Here is a 20410-nt window from a genome sequence, read left to right as displayed (position 1 = left end):
AACCAGGTCCGAATTATCTCCTCCTCAGCCCGTGGTCATAGGGATGTCCTCGTGAAGCCTGTCGGCTGAGGTGCGTGACAAGGAAGTCTGGACTCCCTGCTTTTGCATTTTACTGAGGCTTGATGGGCTTTCTCAGGCCTGATCCCAAACAAATCATTTCCCCAATTTGATGAATTGCAGCAGAAGTGAAACCAACACTCCTCTGGACGGCTGTCACCGTCAACAGCCACACGGAGTGACGGGGTCAGTCTCTCTTGGAGCACTGTCGTGCACCGGACTCTCTCGTGGAAAGCCACTCTCTGCCGAACCCAGGGTCCTAGGAATTGAAGTAGACCCCACACGGGACCCTGTGTGCCTCGGGTGCTGCTCACACAGTCCGAGCTGCGGCATCACAGGCTCCATTTGCAGGACATCCTGCACCAGCCCTGGGCCTGCAGCTTCCCAGGCCCTCCCCGCCACCACTGGTCAGAATAGCATTACCACGTGTGTTCCAAACAGCCCTCCATATTCTAAGAGGCCCACCACGTGTTATACCTCTCTGGGGGTGTGTGTGAATTTTAGCTCCTTGCCTCCTACTTTAGAGGGAGGTCCCAGCATTGCTCAGTTCACTAAACTTCTGAAAGTGTCATTGTGTCAGTTTCCTAAATCTTTGCGGGGTTTACCTCACACCTTCTGGGACGTGTATGTGTTACCAGGGCATCTGCGGCACTTGCCACCTCTTGTGTAACAGTTCTAGACCTGTCCCCCAGAGGGCCCAGACCTCAGGCCCAGGCCAGCAACTCCGATCACTCGTTGCCTTTTATGGGGTTAGGCATGCTATTTTGAAACATGTTTAACAAATTTTAATCTATCCATTTTCATTCTTTCTTCAGAACCACATTTAAAAATGGTTTATTGATAAAATTTGCATACACTAAAACATACCAATTTCAACATAGATATCAAGTCCCATGAGTTTTGGTTAAGTGTCTGTCTGCATAACCACCACTCCTGCCCAGACACAGGGCATTCCCATCACTCCAAAGTGTCCTCTGTGCCTCGTCCCCGTCAGATCTCACGCCCACTGCTGACCCCAACCACTGATGTCTCTTCTGACGCTATAGGTTATTTTTTTCTTTTGTTGAATAAAATGATACATATGAATGAAATGATACAATAAGCAGTCCTTTGTGTCAGCCTGATGTTTTTGAGATCTGTGCCTGCTGTTGTGGGCATTCAGTAGTTTTTTTTTTTAATAGAAATATAGTCAGTTACAAAAATTTCTGGTGTACAGCATAATGTCCCAGTCATGCGTATATAGACATATATTCGTTTTCATTAAAGGTTCTTACAAGATACTGAATACAGTTCCCCGTGAGTAGTTTGCTTTTTATTGCTGAGAGGTCATTGTGTGGCTGTACCATCATTTGCCTGTCCATCTACCTGTGAGTGGACATTCAGACCATTTCGTATTTTGGGCTGTGAAGAATTAAGTGTGAGACCACACCACACTCATCAGAAAGGCTAAACATAAAAGACTCCAGTACAGTATTGGCAGTGATGTGCAGAACAGGAATGCTGGTGGGAATATAAAGACAACAGGACCGTTTTAGAAAACAGTTTGGTAGTTTCTTAATAAGTTTAACATATCCTGACTATAGGATTCAACAAGTCTCCTTTAGCTCCATAACAACTTGTATGCCAGTGTTCCTAAGATCAGTTTCAGAAATGTCTGGTTGGTCTCTGCTTCTGATCCCTGCTGCTGAAACTGGATTGGGGGTCAAAGAGCAAGAAAAAGAGTCAACAAAGAAAAAGAGTCAACTAAAGGAGAACCCCGAAGGGGATATCTTCCTAGTCCTGTGGCAGAGTCTGGGAGCCCCTCTGAACAGAAGACGCCTGGTTGTCCCTGTGCCATGTCTGGGCCACTGAAGGAATTTGATATAAAAATGAAGAGCAGGTTGTTTTATTCAATACATGATGCTGGAACCTACAACCAAACATTTTAGACAAAACAGTAACTCTGCACCCCTGTATCACACTAAACAGTATCAGTTCCCAAAGGGATCATTTTATAATTGCAATATAAGGAACAATAAAAGCATCATATATAATTATATAAATACTCACTAATGAGAAATGTTTTCAAAGCATGTTGAGGAGATTGACTATAAAGCATAGATTTCACATCAATTTAATCAATTTAATGTTATAGGAGATAAAATTATCTTGTCACTTGTCTATAGTTTCATTTTTAACAGTTCAGTCTTTAATCAATTTGACTAATTTATGATAAATTGATACAATGAAAGTGCACATTAAAAAAAACACTTTTTTTGGATTGGAGGTCATTAGGTTTTTATTTAAGTACTGGGGATTGAACCCCGGACCTTGTGCATGCTAGGCACGTGCTGTACCACTGAGCTATCCCCTACCCCTAAAGAGTGCACATTTACAAAAAAAAGATCTTAATTGAGTGTATTCAGTTATGCAGAAATATTTCATACCATGTATGCCCTACTGTGTACCACAGTTCTAGGCAGTGAGGTAAAAGTCCAAATAAGACAGAAAAGGCTTCTGCTTTCAGGACCTTAGGTTCGAATGAGGAGAGAGAGAGATAATCATTAAAAAGTTTTCAAGGAGAAATTAGTGCTATGACAAAAAAAAAAAAAGCAATATGACAGCGATTAATTCGGGTGTAAGAGAAGCTACAATTGGATGGAGTAGTTTTAAAAGGACTTTTTGAGAAAAATTTGAGTGGAGAGGGTTGTAGTACAGAGGGTTGTAGTAGGGAGTACCGAGGGTTGTAGGCAGGGGAAAGCGTCATTGGTGAGAATTATCTAGTATGTTTGAGAAAAAGGAAAAACAGCAACAAAATAATACAGCATAATCCCAGTTAAATGTGTGTAGGTACTGTTTTTGTACGTAAGCATAGCTCATACCTCTTTTCCACTGTCTTGTTTTTCTGTGGGTTACCTGAGCATTGTTTAGAATTATTTTAATTATGGCAAGTATTTTTGAGCCTATCTCTTTGTATAGTTTTTGTGTGTGGTTTCACTAGGTATTACAACACACAAACCTTACGTAACACAATCTACATTGACATTTTACCATGTTGACTGAAGTGCAGTCCCTTTACCCTCCTGACTTCTATTTAAGTCCCTTTACCCTCCTGACTCTTTAATATAACTGAATTGAGGGTCTTCTCTCTGTATACTGAAGTACCACATCAGATGGTGTTACAGTTTTTTGTTTCAACCATCAAGTGTGATTTTAAAAACTCATGAGAAAGATAGTCCATTATATTTACCTTTGTTTTCACCCATTCCAGTTTTTTAAAAATTATTTCTTACTGACTTTTATAGTCAGTTACAATGTGTCAACTTCTGGGGTACAGCATAATGCCCCAGTCATGCATATACGTACATATATTCATTTTCGTATTCTTTTTCATTAAAGGTTATTATGATATTGAATATAGTTTCCCATGCTATACAGAAGAAATTTATTTTTTATCTATTTTTATATATAGTGGTTAACCTTTGCAAATGTCAAACTCTCAAATTTATCCCTACCCTCCCCTTTTCGCCCAGTAATCATAAGATTGTTTACTGTATCTGCGAGTCTGTTTCTGTTTTGTGGATGAGTTTATTAGTGTCCTCTTTTTAGATTCCACATATGAGTGATATCATCTGGTATTTTTCTTTCTCTTTCTGGCTTACTTCATTTAGAATGATGATCTCCAGGTACATCCATGTTGCTGCAAATGCCATTATTTTATTCTTTTTTATGGCTGAGTAGTATTCCATTGTATACATATACCACAACTTGCTTTTTTTTTTCTTTTGAAGTTCTGACCCCACTCCTGTTATCATCTCTTTTATAATTGTAGAACTTCCTTTAGCCAGTCTTCAAAGTTAGGCCTGCTGGTGACAAAATCTTAGTTTTCCTTCATCTGAAGGCCTTTATTTCCCCTTCATTTCTGAAGAGCATTTTTGCTAGATACAGAATTAAGGGTTTACCGTATTTTTTTCAGTACTTGAAAAAGGTTGGGCCATCTCCTTCTGGCCTCCATGATTTCAGATGACAAATCCACTGTCATTTAATTGTTTCCCTATGGGGAATGCATTGTTTCTTTCTTTGCACTGAATTTCCAGTGTATTTTCTGCAGGAATTAGGCAAGATTATTCCAGAATTTGTCCAGAGAGGCAAACTCATAAGACAAACCTAGAAAAATTAGAAAAGAGTGTAAGGGGATATGGCCTACCATATGATATGTACAGGAATAGACCAACAGATCAGTGGGGCAAAACAGAGGATTCTGAGAGAGACCCAGATAGAAGGAAATTTAGTATTAGAAGAGTATAGGGTATATTTTATTTTTTTAATTTTAAAAACATTTTAATCTTATTTTAATTTTAATTTTTATTCTTATTTTTATCTGACTTTATTTTTTAAAATTTATTTTATGTTTTTAATGGAGGTACTGGGGATTGAACCCAGGACCTCTTGCATGAGCTCTGCTACTGATCTATCCCCACCCTCTAGGGTATATTTTAAAACTTGCTATGTGGATACCCTTTGTAAATGAGCGAAATTCAAAAGTCAGAAGGGAAAAGACTGATAGATTTGACTACATAAAATTTCAAAGCACAGCATGCACATGCATACAACACACAATCTCACCACGTACTAAGGGAAAATACAAGTGATATCTTGTGAGAATATGCTGTATCTGCAAGATAGACATGAAAGTTATAAAATCCCACCACACAAAGAACTACAGTCAATGCTAAAAACACCAGTGGGTAGAGCGTGTGCTTAGCATGCACGAGGTCCTGGGTTCAAGCCCCAGCCCCACCACTAAAACGAAAATAAATAAACCTAATTACCCCCCACCAAATCCCAGGGATCCTAATAGAAAAATAGGCAGAAGATATGAACAGGTATTTCACAGCAGATAAATAACTAGTCAATAAACAGATTTGTTTATTCACACAAAAAGTGTGAAAAATTAAAACAAGTTATTTTAAGTCACCGTATGACAAAGTTAAACTTTGATAATATCCGCTTGTCATTCATTGAGTCCTCATCTGTGCCAGGCAATGTGCTGGTTATGGGTGTAATGATACGCAGAACAGGCCCCAGACTCATAGTGCTTGGAGCCAGCGGACACATAATCACGGATACACAATACATACTTACAGACATAATTGCAAATTACTGTAAGTGACAACGAGAGAGCGTAGGATCCAGTGAGAATTTACAACCAAAGGAGCTGTATTCAGAGGACCACACTGGGATCAGAGAAGACTCCGACGAAGCTGCTTGAGCTGAAATACGAAAGATAAAGGAACGCCCTGATCAAGTCGTGCTGTGAAGGCGCCGACGTCTTCAGGAGTGGAGCACGTTCTCGGGTCCCCTGGGGAAGCAAGGTCGGCTCGGCTAGGGGAAGCAACGCAAGAGCCGGAGGAAGGACGGGGGGTGGGGGAGGCTGCACGGAGCATCAGGAACCACGTGAAGGGCTTCTGCCTTCGCGTCAGGCAGTCGCAAGCCGTCACATCACGTCAGGCAGAGGAGTACGTTTGGAACTGCTTTTACGAACATCAGGCCGACCTCTGGATGAAGAGATTTGGAGGAAACGGCAAGACTGCGGCTGAGAAATACAAGTTCGGACAAGACTCGTAGTTAAGCCTAAACACAGACACATGTCCCTCTCAATGTGTCCGCAGAAGGATCCATTTCTTCTCTCCTAAACTTGTCTTTTCCTGTGTTTACCATCTGACGGAAATAAAGTGATTGAGGAGGTTTGCAGGGGCAGGGTTGGAGAGCGGGGAGGTGTGCAGGCACGGCCTGCGGCAACCATGTCACCCAAGCGCTGCGCCCCGTCCCGCCCACAGGGCGCTCCCAAAACGAGCCGGGTCCCCCGTTCGCTGTTCACCGGGCCAGCGAATTGCTTTCTTCTGTTTTCCTCTCCCAGTGTCTGTCGCGGGCTGTTTTTCTTTCCTGCGTTTCTTTCCCACAGACTCATAAACTGTCCCTCCACCTGGGCACCTCTTCTGTCTCCACTGGACCCCGAGCGGGAGCTGGTTCCCAAACCTCATCTGCGCGCCCGGAAGCGAGCCCGCCCCGAGCAGGGAACGCAGGGCCGCAGGACCCGCGGGCGCCCCGCCCGCCCGCTCGCTCGCCCGCCGGTTCGCTCGCTCGCTCGCTCCCTCGCTCCAGGCTCTGGGACCCGCGGGTGAGCGGGGCGGCGGCTGTAAGGGCTCGGATGGAAGCGCTGGGCCCCAGCCGGTGCTGGGGGTTGTAGTCCTCTGAGTGCGGTGGGCCTGGCTTCCTGCTGAGGCCGCGGTGGACCCTGGGAAGTGTAGTTGTCCGAGGCCCGCGTGCTCCGTCTCGTGCTCGCGGGGCGCTCTGGGAGTTGTAGTGCGTGGGGCGCCTGTGCGGAGGCCGCGGTGTACCCTGGGAAGCAGAGCTATCTGGGGCGTGCGGCCTGGTGGCGGTCGGCCTCTGAAAGCTCGCGAAGGCGCAGTTTGCGGGGCGCTGGCTCGGGGTCCCCGGTCGCTGAGCCGAGAGCCTGGCCCCGCGGGCCGAGGTAGGTGAGGGCCCTTCTTGCCCGAACCGGCCCCGCCGGTGTGCGGGCCGGGCGGTGGCTCCGTCCCGAGCTCGCGGACCCCGGGCCTGCCGGCCGGCGCGCACATAAAAGCTCCGAGCCGTGGCCGGTTGAGGGCGGCGGCGCTGCGCGATGGGCAGCTGCTGGCTGTGACGGCGCCCCGACCGCGTGACGAGGCGGTGGGAGCGGAGCCGGGCCCGCGCGCTCAGCTCAGTTCTCTCCCCGCCAGCCCTGCGTTCGCTCTCCGGGTCCCCGCGGGCCCTGCCGGAGCCATGGCTCAGGTAAGCTGGCGTGTGCTCTTTTCCTCAGCGACGCCGTGTTTTCCGGGCCGGGACAAAGGCTCTGTCCCTCGGGACTTCCTGCCCGGCTCCCCCGCCTCCCTCTGCGCTTCAGAGGACGTGGTTCCCGAGGCAGCGGGCGGCGGGCGGCGGGGCGCTTTCTCCGCCTGTGTTCCTCCTCTTACCGGTGTCAGAACGCGTCGTGCTTTACTCGGCGTCTCCCGCCCGCTGTCCCTCATTCGTTATTCGTCGTGTTTTTCCTGAGCCCGTGTCCACACCCGTGTCCGTGGCCGCGTGCGCCCTGGGTCTCCAGATAACCCATTGGAAATGCACGTGAGAGCCCCAGCCGCGACTTCTGCTCCGGAAACTCGGTGTGCGGGTCCGCGGTCTGCGTGTTGGCGGCCCTTCCAAGTGATTGTACTGCGGGCGCGTCCCAGGTCTTGGTGGTCAGAGCTCAACTTGCCGGCGTGACGTTACATTTCCGGAGGAAGGACACCGGTCGTTGTTCTGTTGAGGCCCAGTGCCCGGCTGGCAGTTGTGCTTCACCGAGGCGGGGGCCCGACGTTCGGATCACCCACTTCTCTGTCTTGTTGTTTGACATACTTCTCTCCAGATCCAGAGGCTCTCCAGCTTTTCTGGGAGTCCAGTTTCCACCTTTGTTGCAGATTCCACTGTTTACAGTAGGAAACAGCTTATTAGTCCATCTGTAACAGATGATAGGCACTTTAATTTTTTTTAAACTGTAAAATAAAAGTCTCCTACCTCTGGGGTTGATGCTAGTTTGGGACTTTTCAAATTTCCTGTTCATGCCTGACACCAGTGGACCCCGCATGTGGTGCAGAACCAGGCTGCAAAGCAGGGGCCGGTATTCCCCTCACCCTGAGAGAAGGAGCTTGCGGTTCCATCCTGGGAGGCATTATCCTCACTCCTTGGGAGGTCCTTGTGGTTTACTTTTTCCTCTTGTTCTGTGACATTGCTAAAATTGCCTCTAAGTTTCACAGTCGTTTCTTCAGAAATGCGGATGAGTGTGGTAAACTCGAGTGTGTGCTCCATTTCGGGGGTGCTGCTGCTGTCGGCTACAGCCCTGGTGACCACGGAGACATTCTTGTCAAATCGTGTTAAAATAGGCTGGTGTATTAAGGAAAATATGTATTCCTAGTAAACATAAGGGAACTGTCGCCACCATTCATAAAGTGTTGTAAGGTGGTAAGAATTTTTACAGCCAAAGCTGAAGTCCACGTTCACAGTGTATAATCCTTTGTATCTCAGGACAAATCACATAGATTTTTTTTTCCTTTTCTCTGATGATACAATAAAACAAAGCACCCGGGCTCTTAGTTATAATGTTAACAGTTACTCAGAATCCTGAAAACTGCTGTGGCACTGCTCGAATACACTGCCCCACCCTCCACAGTGGGACTCATTTCACTCCTTGGTCAGGGCCTTTGGGGGCATGGGTGCTGGTTGTGTGGATGCCCATGTGTCATTTCAGGGGTCAGTGACATTCAGAGACGTGGCCATAGACTTCTCCCAGGAGGAATGGGAATGGCTTCAGCCTGCTCAAAGAGATTTGTACAGACATGTAATGTTGGAGAACTTTGGCCACCTGGTCTCAGTGGGTAAGTATTTCTTCTTATCTCCCCTCAGTCAGAATTTGACCTTGAGGATGCTATTGTGAACCTTGATTATCTGGCTGAATCTCCCCAAAGAACAGAAGTTACTGTTTAATTAGCTTTTAAGAGGGGAATTATAACTTCACCTAATCTTTAGACATCTTTCATACTTATATCTGGCATTTCTATCCATGGCTCCTCTTTTCTGAGGGTTCAAGAACTAATTTTGAATTTATTTCAATTTCTGCAAGCAGGTCTTAACATTTCTAAGCCAGATGTGGTTTCCTTGTTGGAGCAAGGGAGAGAACCCTGGCTGGGGAAAGGAGACATGAGCAGAGGTCTGTTTCCAGGTGAGTGAGTTAGAAGCTGGTGGGGAAGTTTTTAAAAATAACAACCCAACCAGTCAATGAGAAAGCACTCTTTTATATGTTGGATGGAAAGTTTTCCTTTAAAGATACCAGAGATACGGGGCCTCTGAAGTCTTGCCGACAGCTCCGTTAGGGACCGCTTCACACCCACTTACCCGCCTGCCTTCAGTCCTCTCCTCCTCCGTCCCTCACTTTCTCCTTTCCTTTCATTATTAGCTCTGTCTGGGCTCTGAATTTTATTTCTCTTCAGTTTCTCTTCTCTTTCTTTTTTAAAGAGTTGACATGTATGTTTCTATTGTCTAGATTTTTCTTTCTACTGCTGTTCTAACCCTCTGGAAAGATTCATTCATTACTGTTTGGTTAGTCGATGGGTTTATTCATTTACTCATATTTCTTATAACAGCATTGATTGAAGTTTTAATCTTGTTAAGACTTTCTCTTAGGTGGTGTTGCTCTCTAGGAGTAGAAGGCATACAAAAGTATAACAACTATCAAGGAAGTTATGGCATAGTGAGGTCTAAATGACTTTGTTAGAGGTTCTCAAGTTGGCAGTTTAACTGTGAGAAGAGAGGAATTTCCAGCTGGTGTTTGAGGCCTGGGTAATTTGGATCAGAGATGGTAGTAACAGAAAAATAGGGGTTGGTTTTGGAGAAGAGGTGATTAATTAGTTTGAGATATGTGTGGTCTGAGCAGAGGATGGTATTTCCAAGTGAGGAAGTGCAACAGAAGACTGGAATTCATCTTAGAAAAGGACTCAAGTTAGAGTTGTAGATGTGAGAATCTTAAGAATCAGGAATAAAAGCCATGAGGTAGATTGAGAAGTGCTCTGAAAGCCTTCTTCACCTCAGAAATAGAATTGCTGGTGAAGCTCTTTGAAGATCAGTATGGCCACGCACCAGCCTTGAAGATTCTGAGATCTTTGGAGCCTAAATTATATGTATTTATAACAATTTCCATAAGTCCTATAGTTGATTGCTAAGCGAAGAGAGTGGTCCTCTTGACGTAACAGGAGGAACACTGTTTTTGGAGAAGCAGCTAATGGAGGGACAGATGAGGGAGCAGGAGATGCCAGGAAAGATGAAGGAAAGCTGGCTTGAAGCAGGGTCACAGCTGCAGAGACCTTCGGGAGGAAAGACATGGAAAGAGCCCTGATGTGGGCCGAAGTCATGTGGTGGAACAGGTGCAGGGAGACTTCCTTACTGAAGTACACGAGTTGAAGAAAAATGTTCTTTTCTAAATGTTTTGAAAATAACAAAACCAATAAAACTATGTACAAGGGAAGTGGGGTAAAGGGCAAACATGGAAAAACTGCCTCTAATTCCACTACTTCAATACAGCTCTTGTAATTTTTGTGTGTTCCTTCCCATACCTTTTTTGACAGGTGAAATAGCTCACAGAAATAACGCATCAAACTTAAATTATTGTAAGACACCTATGTCTCCACCACTCAGGTCAGTAAACAGAACACTGCCAGGTCCCTAATTAATCACCTCTTCTCCCAGTCACCCCTCCCCCTGTGAAGGTGCTGTCCTTTCACGGTGGTAACTTGGTTTTCTGTAGCTTTAGCAACTGTTTGTATTTAATCAGTCATTTTGGTTTGTATGTTTGTGAACTTTATATAGAGGGACTCATAATGTATATATTATATTGGAATTTGCTTCTCCCAAAATTACTTTAATATTCATGCATTTTGCATACCGGTCTAGTAGTTTGTTTCATCGTACCAGTGGATACACCCCAGTTATCCATTGTCTTTGACAGCTTCTTGGGTTGTTTACAGCTTAGGGCTATTGCAAGCAATATTGCTGTGTCCCTGTGCTTTACATCTGGGCTGGAGTTGTCCCTCTTCCACCTCATTAAGTGCCAGAGTGTTTTCCAAAGTGCTTTTACTGACTTGCACTCCCCCAGACGCAGTAAGCGGGTTCCTCTTGCCTGACATTACAGTGCATCACACTGTTCACCTGTCAGGGGAGGGGCAGTGCTGGCTTACTCTGGTTTGAATGTGCATTTCTCCAGTTACTAATGAGGTTGAGCACCTTTTCACATGTGTATTGAGCATTTAGATACCCTCATTTGTGAAGTGCCTCTTGAAGGTTTTTGCTCGTTAATCCATTAGATTCTCTTTTTCTTGTTGATTTGTAGGAGTTGTGTATTTCAGGTAAAAATCCGTTGTAATTGTATTCACCGTGAATACCTTCTCTTAACCTGTGGCTTACTTTTCCCCTTAAAACCTCTTTCAATGAACAGGAATTCTTATTTAGTGCTTGTGTAGTCAGAGTTATCAGTCTTTCCTTTTATGATTAGTATTTTTCAATGTGTTTAAGAAATTCTCCCCTACCATGAGGTCATGATGACATTTTCTTAGATTTTCTCTTACAAGTGTCTGTAGTCATTTTGCCACTCACATTTAGATCCATGGTCCACTTTGGATTTATTTCTGTGTGTCATGTGACTTGGTGGTCAGTTTTGGGCTCTTCTGTGTGGATGTCTGGTTCTCACAGCACCATTTGTTGACGTGTCTATCCTTTCCTTCACTGTTCTGTCGTCAGTTTGTCAAAAGTTAAAAGTGAGTTTGTTTCTGAGTTCTCTATCTTTCATTTTTCTATTTTACTATCTTTGTATAAATCTATACAGTCTTAGTTATGAATTTAATAGTGGATAACATTTTACTGTATTTGCTTTCCTTTCCCCCTTTTTTGCTGAATAATGTAATTTGTAGATATCTTGACATTTCCCTACAGAATACTTCGCTATCATGTATAGGGACATTTTCTACATAATTGAAATATTTTCACACCAAAATAGCAGTTTTGCCTAATTTTGTTTTAATGTGCTGTCTGTATCTGGATTGCCTTTTCCCTGTGGAATGATGAAATATTCCTGTTTCTCTGTATGTCCTATAACTTTGAATTCACTTTTTTTTTAAAATTAAGACTTTGGGTCTTGTTTAAATCCTGTTGCGATATTAACCTTATTTAAGCAGACTGTTGATATGGGTAAATTGAAGCCACAATTTCTAACCTGTCTTCTATGTATGTGGTTCCAATGACAGTCCAGTTTCCAGAGCTTTTGTGAGTATATTTTATTTGTCCCTATATGTACCTCCCAGTGGCCTTTCTGGAACTTAGGCAGTGGGTTCCCCTTTGTTTCAGTTCTCACAGCTTCAGGTATGCGATTTAGGGTCAGATCCACACGTCCACAACTCGGGGATGTGCCCAGAATCTCATACACAACTTTATGGGATCACCTTCTTGCCCTCCCATCTTCACCATCTCCCCTTTCCTTTTTGGCTCCCAGGGCCCCCCTTTCAGGTCTTCTGGATAGAAAGGCAGGCCTTTGGTTTCCCCTGTGCACTTCCTGCAACTTTGTCTGCCTCTGCAGCCATGCAACAAAGAGATGGAGAGAAAGAAAAAAAATGGGTATTACCCCTGTGCTCTTGGGACTATAGATTTTTCTGATGTGGGAGGAAGGCTGCCCTGTCTTGAGGTTTTAATTCCATCTGTGGCCACTGCTGCTGCGAGATGCTTTGGGTTTGGGCAGAAGAGACTGGGAGATGAACAGGCAGTAAGATTTCTCTGACCAGGAAGGGCCCTTTCCCAGTCCTAAGACCAGAAGTAGAAGCTTCTCTTGGGGCTGTTTCTCCTCATCCCTGCTGCCCAGTTCTTGCTTTCGGACTGCCTTTGAGTTTAGGCCTGTGGAGGCTGGAGTGGGGAAAAAAAAAACCCAAGAAACTCACCACTAGTTGAGTGTTACTTTGAGTTCTGGCTTCCTTCCCCAGTCAGCTTGCTACCATTTACTTTTTAGAGTCCTTGGCTAGCTGCTTTATGCAGTCTGTCCACGGTTTTTACTTGTATAGAGTGGGAGAGCCAGAGTGGGGTGTACTTACTCCATGTTTACAGGGCTGGAACCACTCACATAAGTGAAAAAAAGTTACAGCATTTATGAAGATCGTACTACTACAGTGAAAATACGAGGTTCAGTGTAGATTCAGCAACAGTAGAAGTGTAAGGAGAATGGTGGGAATTAAGGACAGTTAGGGAAAGCCCTGGTCAGATCATGCAGTGATTTTACAAGTCATATTAATGAGCTTAGAGTTCAACCCCAGGCTAATAGGGAGTCATCAAAAGATTTTAGGCAGGTAAGCATTTTAGTAAGGCCATTCGAGTTCCAGTTTGGAAAACAGATTTGTTGGGAGCAAGATTAGGAAACAGGGCTGTCATTTGAGAGTTGCTACCATCACCTAGTGGTGGTGTGATCATCTCCTGAACTATGGGTGTGTCCAGGGAATGGAAGAAGGTATACAGAAGGTAACAAACCAAGTGGACTCAGAAGGACTTGGTGATTGATGAGATAAAAGACATGAAGAAAACTGAGGAATTGTGGTTGACACCACTTTTTTTTGCTGGTATTATTTTTTCTTTAAAAAAAAAAAAAGGATGAACAAGTTTGAAGGGAAGGAAAGATTACCTTGTCTTGGAGTTTCGGCTCCCTTAGGTTACTCGGGTGTATACATCGAGTAGGCAGTTGAGTTATCATTATGGAGCTTAAGAGAGATACCACGGTGTTTCTCAAATTTCAGACCTTTGGATTGTTTTAAAACAACTATTCCCAGGTCCCACTGCAGAAATTCAAAATTGTTAGGTTTAGGGTGGCAGTCAGGAATCCGCAAGTGATGCTGATGCTGAGCTAGCGTGTATGTTTAGGAGTGATCTGTGCAGCTTCTTAGGGCTTCGAATTTTCCTTGTAAAATCCCTGCATACCTTGTTGAATTTATTTTAAAGCAACTTTTCTAGTTTCTTTTCTAAGTAATATTTACACCTATAGGAATACTAGTGAATTTGTATATTTTTGTAAGTCAATCTTTATTGTAGCAATAAAAATACCCTAAACCTGGGGTGAGGGTATAGCTCAATGGTAGAGTGTGTGCTTAGCATGCAGGAGGTCCTGGGTTCAATCCCCAGTCCCTCCATTAAAATAAATAAATAAACCTAATTACCTCCCCACTCAAAAAAAAAAAAATACCCTAAACATTTCTACCTTAAAACTTCCCTTCAAATACTGTAGTGATTTTTCTTTAATCAATAAACTTAATTTTTTTTAGAAGCAGTTTTAGGTTCACAGCAAAATTGAGGGGTAAAGTATAGTTTCCATGTACCCCCTCCCCACCCACACCTAGGCTTCCCCACTGTCAACATCCCACACCACAGTAGTAGATTTTTTTCAGTTGATGAACCTACATTGACACGTCATTATCACCCAAAGTCCATAGTTTACCTTAGTGTTCTTGGTGGTGTATATTCTATGGGTTTTGACCACATTAGTATCATATGGAATAGTTGTACTGCCCTAAAAATCCTGTGCTCTGCCTGTGCCTCTTTCTTTTCCCCCACCCCTGGCAACCACTGATCTTTTTGGTGTCTCCATAGTTTTTCCTTTACCAGAATGTCATATAATTGGATCCATACAGTATTTTTCTTTTTCAGACTGGCTTCTTTCACTTAATATTATGCATTTAAGGTTCACTCCTTTGTATCTGTTTATGGCTTGATAGCTCATCTCTTTTCAGTGCTGAATAATATTCCATCGTCTGGATGGCCCACAGTTTATTTTTCCATTCTCCTACTAAAGGACAGCTTTGTTGCTGCCAAGTTTCAGCAGTTATGATAAAGCAGCTATAAACTTCCATGTGCAGGTTTTTGGGTGGACATCAGTTTTAATTCATCTGGGTAAACACCAAGGAATGTGATTGCTGAATTGTATGGCAAGAGGGTGTTCAGTTTTATAAGAAGCTGTTTTCCAAAGTGACTACCATTTTACACACCTGCCAGCAATGAAGGAGTTCCTTTTGCTCCACATCCTTGCCAGTATGTGGTGGTGTTAGTAGGTTAGATGTTAGTCACGCTAATAGGCGCGTTTTAATTTGCAGTTTCCTAGTGGCCCCTGATGTCGAATGTCTTCATGTTCTTACTTGGCAGCCGTCTTCGTTGGTGAGGTGTCTTTTGCCTAGTTTTAAACTGAGTTGTTCATTTTCTTATTGTTGAGTTTTAAGAATTCTTTGTATATTTTGGATAATAGCTCTTGTTAGAGGTGTCTTTTGCAAACACTTTCCCTCAGTCTGTGGCCTCTCTTGTTCTTGACTTGGCTTTTGCAGAGCAGTTTTTAATTTTAATGAAGTCCAGCTTATCAGTTACTGCTCTCGTGGATTGTGCCTTTGGTGTTGTATATGAGAAGTCACTGCTGTACCTAAGATCATCCAGGTTTTCTGCTTTGTTTTCTTCTAGGAGTTTCATAGTTTTTAGTTTTTTGTGTTACATTTAGGTCTGTGATCCACTTTGAGTTAACTTTTGTCAAGTTTGGGAAGTCTGTCTAGATTCATTTGTATGAATGTGGATGTCTAGTTGTTCTGGTACAGTTTGTTGAGAAGACTATTTGTTCCCCTGTGTTGTCCTTGCTTCTTTGTCAAAGATCAGTTGGCTATAATTATGCAGGTCTGTTTCTGAACTCTGCTCTGTTCCATTGGCCCGTTACCTAGTCTTTCACCAGCACTGCACTGACTTGATTACTGTAGCCCTGTAGTAAGTCTTGAAGTCAAGTGTCAGTCCTCTGACCGTGTTCTTCTCCTTCAGTATTGTGTTAGGTATTGTAGGTCATTTGCTTTTTTTGTAGAAACTTTAGAATCAGTTTGTCAAGATCTGTAAAATAACTTGCTGGGAATTTGATTGGGATTTTGTTGAATCTGTGTATCAAGGTGGAAATAACTTTAAACTTCCAGAAAAACTGCAAGAATAGTACAAAGAATACCCCGTGCCCTTTACTCATGTTCACCTGTTGCTAGTATTTTGCCCTGGTGGTTTTATCATTTGGTATATGAAGTTTTTTTTTCAGAAACATTTGGGAATAGGTTGTATACATTATGACCTTTTAATCCCACGTATTTCCTAAGAATAAAGATATGAAAAAAAATGTTTTTTAAACCTTTGTATTGTTATAAAATTCTGTTCTCCTAAAATGATAACATCTGTTACTAAAATTTAGCCTAGAGAAAATCAGGGCCTGTGTTTGTCAGAAGCATCTAACGGAAAGATACTATTATACCCAAGTTGAACTTCATATCAGTTTGGAAAGTAGAGTCAGAGTGAGGATGCTAGAAGATAGTTTTCAGAGAAAGCTTTAATTTTTTATTCATTCATTCAGAATAAGTTACTGTAAGATGTTCCAAAGGCAGTAAGTGAACACAGTCTGATTTCTTTGTGGGACCTGAGGGACACTTGAAGTCTATTAATAGCACGATGCAATTGTCATTTTCAAGTCATTCTGGCAGCAAATAAAGTTTAAACGGAGGTGAGGAAGATTAGCCACCTGTCCTTCATGTATCTTCCTGATAGTTCCATTTTCCCCTCACCTTCAGTTACTTATTTTCAGTCTTTCTCCTTAGTCACCTACATCTCTCCTCTGATGTCTTCTGAATTTCTGGATATACTGCTCAGATTTCAGAGTCACATAATGACAACTATAAAAGCCATGCAATGCTAAGATTTTTTTTTCAATTTAATTCTTTTTTAAAAAAAATGGAGGAGTGTCTTTTATTTTAGTGAACACAGAAAATAAGAAACAATTTGCTTTGGTTTTTTTTTAGCTTCAGAGTCAAACGCTGAGATCAGAGAGTTTTCTCCAGAGAATGTCCTGTGTGAAGATGACTCATCCCGGTGCTTGATAATGGACAGGTTTCTAAGCCGAGGCTTGGAGTGTTCCAGTGTTAAAGGAGACTGGAAACGTGAGGGCGATGCTGAGGTGCTGCAGGGAAATCAGGGATGTGTCAGGCAGGTGACAGTTCCCCATCAAGAAGCCCTGTCTCAACACATGCGTGTTGGTACTGTGGAGAGACCCTACGGCTGCCAGGAATGTGGGAAAACTTTCAGTCGGCGCTTTTCCCTTGTGCTACATCAGAGAACTCATACTGGAGAGAAACCATATGTGTGTAAGGAGTGTGGCAAAACCTTTAGCCAGATCTCAAACCTTGTGAAACATCAGATGATCCATACTGGAAAGAAGCCCCATGAGTGTAAAGACTGCAGTAAAACATTCAGTTACCTTTCATTCCTCATCGAACACCAGAGAACACACACTGGGGAGAAACCGTATGAATGTACCGAGTGTGGGAAGGCCTTCAGCCGCGCCTCAAACCTCACTCGACATCAGAGAATTCACATGGGAAAGAAGCAGTATGTGTGTAGGAAATGTGGGAAGGCCTTCAGCAGCGGCTCTGAGCTCATTCGCCATCAGATCACACACACGGGGGAGAAGCCATACGAATGCATCGAGTGTGGGAAGGCGTTTCGTCGTTCCTCGCACCTCACCCGACATCAGAGCGTCCACGCCTCCAAAACCCCCTATGAATGTGGTGAATGCAGCAAAGCCTTCCGCTGCCACTCGTTCCTCATCAAACACCAGAGGATTCACGCCGGAGAAAAGCTCTTCGAGTGTGACGAGTGTGGTAAAGTTTTCACGTGGCATGCGTCCCTTGCGCAGCATATGAAGATCCACACTGGAGAGAAACCCTATGCGTGTGCTGAGTGTGACAAAACCTTTAGCCGGAGCTTCTCCCTCATCCTACACCAGATAACTCACACTGGGGAGAAACCCTACGTATGTCAGGTCTGCAGTAAATCCTTCAGCTGGAGCTCAAACCTTGCCAAACACCAGAGAACACATACTCTAGAGAACCCCTATGAATACGAAAACTCATTTAACTACCACTCATTCCTTACTGAACGCCAGGGAATTCACACTATAGAGAAAACCTAAGAATGTATGGATTAAGAAAAAAAAAGCAGCTAATGCCTTACTCTGACTTCAGAGACCTCTTGGGAAGAAGCCTTATGTTAATGTGTTGAATGGGACGAAACGTGGCCTGTAATTTATTCAACATCCTGGAGAAAAACTCCAGGAATATGTGGGAAAGCCATTAATAGCTGCTTATTCTTTTTGTAATACCAGAAGACGAAATCAGTCAACATTGAGAAGACTCTTCCTTTGGTAGGATTCCTTTAATCTACATTTGTGAATTCCTACCAGGAAAGGATACATGTCTAGTAAATGGGAGAAAGCTCTTAGAGACGAGGTCTTGTTCTGCTCAAGCAGGATAGAACGCATGGGTACAAGTGTATTTTTTCCTAGACATCAAAAAGCTCGTAACAAAGGAATGTCATACAGTCATTTGGGAATGCCTTTGTGTACCACGCAGTGTTTATTAAATTTTTACATACTCTTCTAAGAAAAAGCAACCCTATAAATGAACTTAACACAGGGCGATCTTCTGCAGTATTTCAGATGTATAGAATCATACTAGTTGAAAACTTCTGTTACAGTGAATGTGGCAAAGCTTACAGTTCTGAGAAGTTGAAGTGGAGAGAATCGGTGTGGGCAAGTTTTTCTGGGGGGAGGGGCTTTTTTTTTAAGCAAATTCAGAAAAGCTATGAATAAATCTTTTGATTTATAGTAACTTAATGTGGTGCTGGCTGGGTTTTTTCCCCCCACAGCTTGTGATTCTGAAAATGCAACTATCACAGCATTGACACCAGCAGTGAAGAGGAGCATGCTTTTGTAAAAATGTTACACAGATGTCAGTTACAGAAACATTTTTTAGGTATTTTATGGTTTTAACTTTGAGATAGTTTGGATGTAAGGTTATGCTAACTTATGTTTACCCTTGAATCTGACTAGATGTCTTATTCAGTCAAATGTAAATACACATCAGAGGAAAATGCCAAGGTAGTTGTCCTCTTTTGTTCCCTTCACAGTAAGAACATGTCTTCTGTAAGCATGTACTTACCAAAATAAATCAGACTGTCTTCATTTTCCAGGTACACCTTGCCCATCTTTTATTTTCCCAGTTTAAAGGTTATCCTTGAAGCGTTTGATTGCCTCCTTTAAAGAACTTCTCCTGTATTCAGTACATGAATATGTAATTTAGCACTTGAATACGTGCCTCATTTAGGTGTATTTTTTCACATATATGTAAATTTTCCTTCACAAAATTAGAGGCTGACATTTGACTCAATATAATAGCAACACATAGCTGCTTCCTGTTACTTCCCTAGAACCGTTCAAAGCCTCACACTCTACCAGAACCACTCCACTGTGCAAATCCCCCTTTTCCTATGGTGGTGGCCAGTATTATTAATTTCCCTTGCAACATGTGGCGGTCTTTGGTGAACAAGTGTGTATTTGTCATCTCAGAGGTTTGTAACATTCAGCGGTGTGGCCATCCACTTCTCCCAGGAGGCATGCGGCTGACTGGACCCTGTTCCATAATTTTTATATGGGAATGTAATGCTGGAGAACTCTGCGAGTCTGGTCTGAGGCGGTTACCATTGCTCCAAGCTCAGAATCTGAACTTAGGTATTTTTGCCTTCTCCATAGGAAGTATCAGGGGGTAGGTTCTAAATTGCCTGCCTGAATCCATACTCCATGTTCTTGAGGGGGTGTTTTGAAATTGGTATAAGTGGAAAGTGGCATGCATTCTCCTGCTTTTGTTCCTGTGATAGTTCTCTTGACAGGAATCTAGAAAACCATTAGATTTTGAATTAGATAGTTTCTCCTTGTAAGCAAGACTTTTTATTTTTGAACCAAACATGACCTTACTGGAGCAAGGGAGAGTGAAGAATGATGGAGAAAAAGTAAGACGAGGCCTGTGATCAGGTGAGCAGGCCTGAGGAAGGGAGTGCCTTTGCAGGGGGAGTCAGTTCACCAGACAGACTGCCTGAATCATTTTTATCAAAAATAAGACCTTTTACCAAAAATACACTTCACGCAACAGAATTCTGAACTGCGTAACTCACTCAAAAGGTCCTCTTGTTCATTTGTGGTAAAGTATTTCTGAAAATAAGAACTATGCTATTATTTTTAACTTAGTTAAAATACAGATAATGTATTAAAGTACAGTTAATTCCTAGATTATACAGTGCAAGATATGTCAAAACGCAGTTGCCACTGAAAAGTAAGTGAGTAGTTTGTGGATATTTTCATCTGTACAGTATGCTCTTTTTCGTAGCAACATGGTGCTGGTAGGTTCATAGTTGCTTTCAGTCAATTTTGGCATACAAATGTGTATTATGTATTCCCATATTGAACAGAACAATCATTTTTACAAGCTGCGCTGCTTTCCAGAGGTAGCAGAAGACTGAAAAAAAAAAAGCTTCCTCTTTTTCAAGATAAAATTCAGTTACGATGGCCAGCCAGATGCATTAAGATACAAAAGCAGACAGGAGTAAAGTATATGATGTTGCACTTTAAGTTTCTTGTATGAAACATTTTTTCAGTTCCAGATTGTATTATTAAGACAACTGTGATACAGAGTGTGACCATCTCAATACATGTGAAGGGGCAGACATCCAATTTGAACATTTTGATCTGTGTAGTATAAGGAGTTTGTAGTTCAGACACACAATTTTCTTAGGGTTGCATATCCAAGATGTGAAAAATTTATGTGGAACTTAGGAAGGAAACCATTTTTTTCTCTGAGACAGTGACAGTTTTTTCATTATTCTGTTGTCATGATCA

General features: G+C 42.9%; 1 protein-coding gene and 1 long non-coding RNA gene across 9 annotated transcripts in view; one reads left to right on the top strand and one right to left on the bottom strand.

The window, feature by feature from the left end:
• Positions 1-18350, top strand: part of ZNF140 (zinc finger protein 140) — a 34902-nt gene extending 16552 nt beyond the window's left edge. Inside the window, exons 1-5 of one of the 8 annotated variants that reach the window (XM_074356722.1) lie at positions 6479-6571; positions 6819-6870; positions 8360-8486; positions 8732-8830; positions 16485-18350. In XM_074356722.1, coding sequence (XP_074212823.1) covers positions 6862-6870; positions 8360-8486; positions 8732-8830; positions 16485-17653 — 1404 coding nt within the window. In that variant the 5' untranslated portion in view covers positions 6479-6571; positions 6819-6861 and the 3' untranslated portion in view covers positions 17654-18350. The other 7 variants (XM_074356724.1, XM_074356719.1, XM_074356723.1 and 4 more) reach the window with 7 other exon arrangements.
• On the bottom strand, positions 876-6446 carry LOC123614915 (uncharacterized). Its single transcript, XR_006722411.2, has 2 exons — positions 5182-6446; positions 876-4203 (listed from the first exon to the last, which is right to left on the bottom strand). It is a non-coding gene; the product is annotated as an uncharacterized LOC123614915 (long non-coding RNA).
• Positions 18351-20410: the final 2060 nt, after the last annotated feature.

Source organism: Camelus bactrianus, chromosome 32 (assembly GCF_048773025.1).
Source record: "Camelus bactrianus isolate YW-2024 breed Bactrian camel chromosome 32, ASM4877302v1, whole genome shotgun sequence".
Lineage (NCBI taxonomy): Eukaryota > Metazoa > Chordata > Mammalia > Artiodactyla > Camelidae > Camelus > Camelus bactrianus.
Note: the sequence above shows the minus strand (reverse complement) of the source record. Positions and strands in the feature narration are given on the sequence as shown.